The following is a 7,642-nucleotide window of genomic DNA, read 5'->3' as shown; positions in this document are numbered from 1 at the left end:
GAACGGGTCCGCGATCTGATGCGGCTGACCTACGGCCGGCGATCGTGCATTGCGGCCCGCAGCACGGGCTAACACACGTTCGTGTGAACTCGGCCTAAGGGTTTAAAGTGCAAAAAGTGATATTTTCGGGAGTGTTTTCTTGCGGTCCACAAAACGGTTCGTTTGAAGGCACAGGTTCTTTCAAACACAGGGTGCGCCACAGACCCTGCTTATCAAAGCCAAGCACTGATTCTGACACCTAACCAACATGGCGCACAGGGGTTGTCACCCAGCCTTCTCAGATTCCTGAATGGCCTTTCTAATAAGGCAGCACAACAAGACTATTTGCTTTCCTCTAGGAAAGGTGGATGACCTTCATAGGACTTGTGAATTGGCAGCCATGTTTTTTATTTTGTTTCAGGGGTAAATGCTCTGTGCTGCTGTGGACTGTACTCTGTACTCTTTATTACTTCTGCTATGTCACCACAGGCAGGAGAGGCTGCGGCTGAGGGGAGGAGGGGTGACCGCTGTCCTCACACAATCACCTCAGCTCTCCCTCATGACGTCAATGGCGGCTCTGAGCCACGTCTCCCGCCAATATCACGGCCCCGCCCCTGACTGCGCTAATTGGCTGAGCTGTGTACTTGCGTCAATTACCTGGGGCGGGGCGGGGTTTGTACATGGCCTGAGAGGTAGTCACCGCCAGTCAGTCAGTCTGTACCGAGCGGAGGAGCGTCATTTGTCCGGCCTGCTGAGCCGCATGTCTGCACAGGTATGTGCGCCTTATAGCGTGTGATAGTACATGTGTAAACACTTCTCACACACGTTCTATGTCATACATGTACAGTGCATACACAGTGTGTGTAATATGTTTAATGTATGTAATACGTGTATAGTGTATGCAGTATAGCATGTTCTACATGTACTGTGCATGCAGTGTAATATCACATGTAATGTATATCATACATATACGGTATCACATATATAATGTATATAACATGTAATATAGTGCATATATCATACATAGTGCATATACTACCACATGTACAGATGTGTAATACATATATAATGTTACCATGTCTTGTGTATGTAATATACGGTATATATCATGCATATATACATTATATACCATGTCACATGTATGTACAGATGTGTAATACATATATTATATATATCTTATGTTGTCACGTCTATGTATGAACATGTAATATACTGTATATATCATACAGTGCATAAATGATCACATCTCTATGTATAGATGTGAATCACATTATATACCATGTCATACAGTGCACATAGTAATGTCATGTGTATGTAATATACAGTATATATCATACATATACGATCACATATGTATAGATGTGTAATTTCACATAAAGTATACATCATTCCTATACGGTGCACATAGTACCACATCAGATATCTGTGTGTTTGTGGCATGTATGTAATATCGCACCCATGTAATGTATGTAGCACATGCGGTGTGTGTGTGTGTGTGTGTGTCTGTCGCGTTGCTCTGCTATTCTGCACTGTCAGGGTAAGGTTAGGTTCACACCATATTCGACCAAAGACAATCCAAACATAAAGCGCACAGCAGTGGTGAAACTACAACTCCCAGCATGCCCAGACAGATCCTTTCACAGCAGCTGTAGATCTGCAGGGCGTCAGCGACCTCCGGCACGCCAGCTGCTATGAAAACACTTGCTGGGCTGTTCTGCAGCAAGGTCCCCCTTCAAATGAATGGGACTGAGCTGCAATACCAAGCACAGCCACTGTCCAATGTACGGCGCTGTCACTGAGGGGTGTAATGTCCCCACGAGACCCTTCACCCTCCGTAGAATTATCCAGCTTGCTGCAGGAACCTTTGGACTTGTTTGTATAAAGTACAGTGAGAGCAAATTAGTTTTGATGAGGGGGAGGGTTCTGAGTGCTGAGACCCCCACCGATCCCTAGAACAAAAAGGGACAAGCTTGCACACATCGCATTCTCAAAACTTTTCATAGGCCTCTATGAAAACTAAGTGACCCTGATGTGGATTCTGGATAGTCCGGTGCATATTAACCATAGGCTTGGGCTGATTTCACATTAGCGTTTTTTGCCGATCCGTCATAACGCTTCCGTTGCAATAATACAACCGCATGCATCCGTCGTGAACGGATCCGGTTGTATTATGTCTTCTATAGCCATGACGGATCCGTCTTGAACACCATTGAAAGTCAAAGGGGGACGGATCCGTTTTCTATTGTGTCAGAGAAAACGGATCCGTCCCCATTGACTTACATTGTGTGCCAGGACGGATCCGTTTGGCTCCTCTTCGTCAGGCGGGCAGCATCCGGGGCGCAATGGTGACTCAACGGAGGCAAACTGATGCATTCCGAGCGGATACTTTTCCATTCAGAATGCATCCGTTTTGGACCGCTTATGAGAGCCCTGAACGGATCTCGCAAACGGAAAGCCAAAACGCCAGTGTGAAAGTAGCCTTAGAGGCAGACCAAATACTTCTCACAGCTGAAGGTTTGTCACAGCTGCAGTTGTATCCTCCTGTGAGCTAAACAGCTTGGACTCCACAGACTGATACATTGTAGCAAACTGTCATGAAAGGGCAGAGAAGGGTGGTGATGTTACAGAATTACATAGACTGGATACATTTGTAGCAAACTCCCCCAGGAGTGAATAGTATTAGATTTTGTACAGGGTGTAATCCTCTGCTTGCTGTAAGTGAATGAATACATTCTTGTTCATATCCAGAGATTTTGAAAAAGGTGACAAAACAGAATCTTATTGTAAAGCAGAACATCAGTCCTACATGCAGAGTGCCCACTGTGCCTACACCACCCATAGTTGCATAGGGCATGGTGGGCGATGCCTATCTCTGGGTGCCCATGAGGTTGGCCCATCCTGTAGGGTGGTAAAGACTTCAGCGTGCAGGATTGTACCAGTACATGCTGTGTATAGAAGATTATTCGCTCCAACCCTGATGTATATTTGTACAGCATGTGATAATTATGTGACTCACATGGGCAGAGCCCCGGATCATAAGGCTGGCGCGTCTCCAGGGCAGGACGTGTGATGCCTTCTAATCACAGATAACGCAGGAAGGGTTAGCTGGGATTTAGGCAGCTTGGCGTGTGCTGTGGGTGATGCAGCAGGAAGGCCCCCATCAGTGGCGGTTACTGTGTGTCACTGTCATATGTACCCGAGCAATGTGACATCTTGCCAATTTCCTGTACTGGGGACCACAACCTCAGTGCAAGCAAAGCTAAATCTCCTTTCTTTTTTTTTTTTCTACATTGGTAAGGTTGGTTGCACATCGCCGAAACTATAATAGAAAATGCCTAATCTTGTCTGCGATTGCGGACAAGAATAGGACAGGTTCGATTTTTTTTGCGGGTGCGGATCCGGACAGCACATTCCGGCCCCATTGAAAATGAATGGGTCTGCACCCGTTCCGCAAAATTGCAGAACAGATGCGACCCCATTTTGCGGATGTGTGAATGGACCCTGAGGGTATGTTTGCATGGTTTAAAGTGCGGATTTTGGTGCATATTCCTGGGGGTAACATGGCAAATCCCCAACCCATTGTTTATGATGGAAATCCACTTTGCCATCCATATAGCTCCAGATCATTTCTGCATGGGGCTCATCCACCATTGGATCAGCAGCATAACAAACTACAAATCTGCATCAGAAATCCAAGGATCAGCCTTGTACTTCTGCTGCAAACTCCCCATCAAATAGACATTGCATTTAGAAGCGTGTGAACGTGCTCTTATGGTGAACGAAGTTCAGTTAAAGGTCCAGCTTTGGTGCCGCTGTATTGCATCCGTCTGACACTGTGCTTACGGTGTTTCTTTAGTTGACATAGAACGGGCCGCTGAGCTTGTCATTAGTCTCTGTTCCCAGTGGGGCTCGCAGTTAATGATCCCATGTCACACACGTTCACTAGGGCCCATTTAATAGGCCAAATACCTCTTGGCATGCAACTCAAATACTGGGAAGAACATATACGGTAGTCTGTGTGCAGATGAGGCCTAGGTCAAAGTCAGGGCCACAGGGGCTCCATGCTTTTAAAAAATCAATTGGAATCCTTAGGGCAGTGGTCTCCATGCTCTCCAGTATTGACAAGACCTCTGCCCCCTGCAAACCCTGGGGGTCCGACCACAGGGACCCTCACTAATCATGAGTAGAAGGGCTGTCTGGTATTGCATTTTACCGAAATGGAACTAATCTGCCAAAGCACGTGCGTTGCATGGTCCAGAGTGGCGCTGTGTACCATAGAACTACATTGAGTACCATGTTTGGCGAGTCCTCACCAACCAGACTTTGGAGGTATTTGGCTTGCCAGCTGTTGTGAAACTACTACGCCCAGCATACCCACACTAGGGGTTGTAGTTTCGCCACAGGTTGGAGACTCCAGACTTAGGAATGTTTTATCAATGTCGAAGTGTGCAGGGCCCCAGACTACTCCACGGAGCCAGGTAGCCACGGTGCTGCTTCAATATTACTTACAGATGAGAGCTGGGTGCAGAGATTTAAAGGGTTAACCCTCAGTGACTAGGTAATCTGGCTGAAGACACACCTGGCCAGGGCAAAAAGCAGAACTAGTTACAACAAGGAACTGAAACTTGTTTTTGCTCCGATATGGGGGAGGTAGGATACATAGCTCGCATGCATATCTTAATGAGACATCTGGATGCAAATCTTGATCTCTGAGCAGCTTTCACTTCATATTTTTTTTGTCTCTTGCAGTATTTGTCAGGCTGTTCCATCATGGGCACGCCAGCTTCTGTCATCAGCGCCCCTGCAGCAGCAGCAGCGTGGCAGGCCCCAGAACCACGGACCAGGAAAAAGGCCTCAGCCAACATTTTCAAAGACATTGACCTCCTGCAGATACAGACTCTCTTCCGCACCAACGGGGACGAGCTCGCGGATGAACGAGCTCAGATCATCTACAACTACGCCGGAGACAGGCACGTCGCAGACGCCTTGATCAAGCTCCGGAGAAAGAAGAGGAACAAGGGCTTTCGTTTATCGCATCAGAAACGGAGAAGTGATGGAATCGGAGGACTGTCTGTGCAAAACTTCAGTAAACTCTGGTAAGGGTCCTTTCTGTTGTGAGCCAGAATATCGTCTCTCCCCATTGTCTGGAAGATATGGGAAAAGTCAAGCAATAGAGGGACTGTACAAAAGCAGCCAGGCACCCTCGGATCGGTGGGGTGATTTTAAAGGGGTTGTCTCACTAAGGCTACTTTCACACTCGCGTTTTGGCTTTCCGTTTGTGAGATCCTTTCAGGGCTCTCACACGCGGTCCAAAACGGATCAGTTTTGCCCTAATGCATTTTGATAGGAAAAGGATTCGCTCAGAATGCATCAGTTTGCCTCCATTCCGCTCTGGAGGCGGACACCAAAACGCTGCCTGCAGCATTTTGCTGTCCACTTGACTAGACTAAACCAAACGGATCCGTCCTGGCACACAATATAAGTCAATGGGAACGGATCCGTTTTCTATGACACAATCTGGCACAATAGAAAAAACGGATCTGTCCTCCATTGACTTTCAATGGTGTTCAAGACTGTCTTGGCTATGTTAAAGATAATACAAACGGATCCGTTCTGAACGGATGCAGACATTTGTATTATCTGAACGGATCCGTCTGTGCAGATCCATGACGGATCCGCAACAAACGGGAGTGTGAAAGTAGCCTAACACTACCTGATCCTATACGGGTTCTGGCAGACTCGGTCCATCACTGAATAAGACTACTTTCACATCTGCGTCGTCTTGTTCAGGATTTGAGATCCGATAAAGGATCTGAAAACCTGAATTACATGGTTAGTATGCATCCATTTATGTCCTGCCGCCGGACACAAAACCATTGCAAGCAGTGTTTTTGTGTCCGGTTTGCAAAATGCAACTAACCAGATCTGGCATGAAAATCATTGTGAGTCAGTGGTGCCAGATCAGCATTTTTAGTTGGGGGGGTGGGGGGAATAAAAACTAGACTTGTATTATGGCGGATCAAAACAGAATGCCTCTTACAGCCTTCCGTTTTGCATTCCGTCATAGAATTCTGTTAAACGCAATCCATAACTGGATTCCTCCACTGCCCGAATGCCGAACCCATAAAGTTCAGGTTCGCTCATCTCTACTGATCACCAGGGGTTCCTGAAGCTGGACCTGTGGCCGATTTTAACTTTCTAACAACCAGGAATTGTTCAAAAGCGGAGAACCATTTTAAAAGGTGCATTCTAACCTTGGGCATTTATAGAATAGCCACAGGATATGCCGTTAACGTCTGATAGAAGCAGAAAGCTCCGGGACCAGAATTTTTGGGGAGAACAAGGTTTCCCGGCCTGCCTGGTGAGGGGGCTGAGGATAAATGGAGAAGCGGCCCCCATGTCTTTGTCGCTCTCCATACTTGTTCTACTGTTTTGTGTAAATCCCATAGAAGTGAATGGAGGGGGCCGCACACATGAAGCTGCTATCTCTCCCTTCATTCTCTGCCTATCCAGGTGGGTCACCCTCAACAGACATTTATGGCATATATCCTGTGGATATGTCATAAAGTGGGAATACCCCTTTAAAATTCATGATTGAACTACTTTTTTTTTTTTTTTTATTCCTCTCTTCTGAGAAGGGCTGACAGTCATTTTTCTAATTCCCTTACAGCATTAAAGAAGATGGGAATTCTGGGGAGGAGGACCCCCCTCAGCCCGTCGGTGATGCTCAAGATAGGCCAGCACTCTGCGGGGCCAAGAAATCTTCTGGAATCCACAGACAAAAGAATAAACTAAGACTGCACCAGAAGAGGCAGATCCCAGACTACCTGCACCAAATCAGGCGATGAACTGTGCAAAGTCCTGGGACGGTTGTCACCACTGCTGCTTCACAAACTGGAAACCTATGCAAGAACCAGCAGCTGACGGCGACCACGACTGCTGCTGCCTCTTATGTAATTCTGCACTACTGACACTAAATCCTTAGGTAACACTCCAAATTAGTAACTTTACATGGTGAAGACGTGGAACCATCCTGGCCGTTATTTATGGTATTTATTACAGGCAGCTATAGGGGAGCTGCGCCAGAGAAACACTATGTACCATTGATTATGGGCTGTCTATTGATCTCTAGGAAAGTTCTTATGGCCGAGTCTTTATAGTCCGATTGGGATCTGTCTACAGTGTTGTCCACCGCCGATATGATATCAGAGGTGCGATATCTCGCAGGAAGATATTTATTCAAAAGACTGGGATAAGTCTGTAGTCTGCTCATCTGAGCAAAGATCGATCCATGCTGAAGCTTAGTTATTACTGTAGATGGCGGCAAGTAAATAACATTGGGGAAAACCTCATCTTCTGCTCGGACAATAAAAAGTAAAAGCATTGTCGCGTGTCTGACATTTTACTGCAAACCCTGTGTGAATGCATTAGGCCGTGTTCAGTAGAAATTTCTGCTGCAGATTTACCAGGACTGCTGTTACACAGGGGGCCGCGTCTGGTGTTATATCGTTACACAGTTGGTCTGATGATCTCATGGTGCGGTATCGGATACACTACTGAAACCACCCACTGAGCTGACTTGATTCTAGCCTAACCCAGTGGTCACACCGCCGCCGATCAGACACTATCCTGTGGCTGGGGGATAAGTTCTGGTAATGGGACA

General features: G+C 46.7%; 1 protein-coding gene across 1 annotated transcript; it reads left to right on the top strand.

The window, feature by feature from the left end:
* The first annotated feature begins 653 nt into the window (after positions 1–653).
* AVPI1 (arginine vasopressin induced 1) lies at positions 654–7,364 on the top strand. Its single transcript, XM_040437165.1, has 3 exons — positions 654–751; positions 4,729–5,075; positions 6,650–7,364. Exons 1-3 carry the CDS (start codon positions 740–742, stop codon positions 6,825–6,827), a joined length of 537 nt encoding a protein of 178 aa, XP_040293099.1. The 5' UTR covers positions 654–739; the 3' UTR covers positions 6,828–7,364.
* Positions 7,365–7,642: the final 278 nt, after the last annotated feature.

This window comes from Bufo bufo, chromosome 6, assembly GCF_905171765.1.
Source record: "Bufo bufo chromosome 6, aBufBuf1.1, whole genome shotgun sequence".
NCBI classification, from domain to species: Eukaryota; Metazoa; Chordata; class Amphibia; order Anura; family Bufonidae; genus Bufo; species Bufo bufo.
Note: the sequence above shows the minus strand (reverse complement) of the source record. Positions and strands in the feature narration are given on the sequence as shown.

Coding starts and splice junctions, on each gene's coding strand:
- AVPI1 (XM_040437165.1), top strand. Junction 5,076..6,649: donor CAAAACTTCAGTAAACTCTG/GTAAGGGTCCTT, acceptor ATTCCCTTACAG/CATTAAAGAAGATGGGAATT.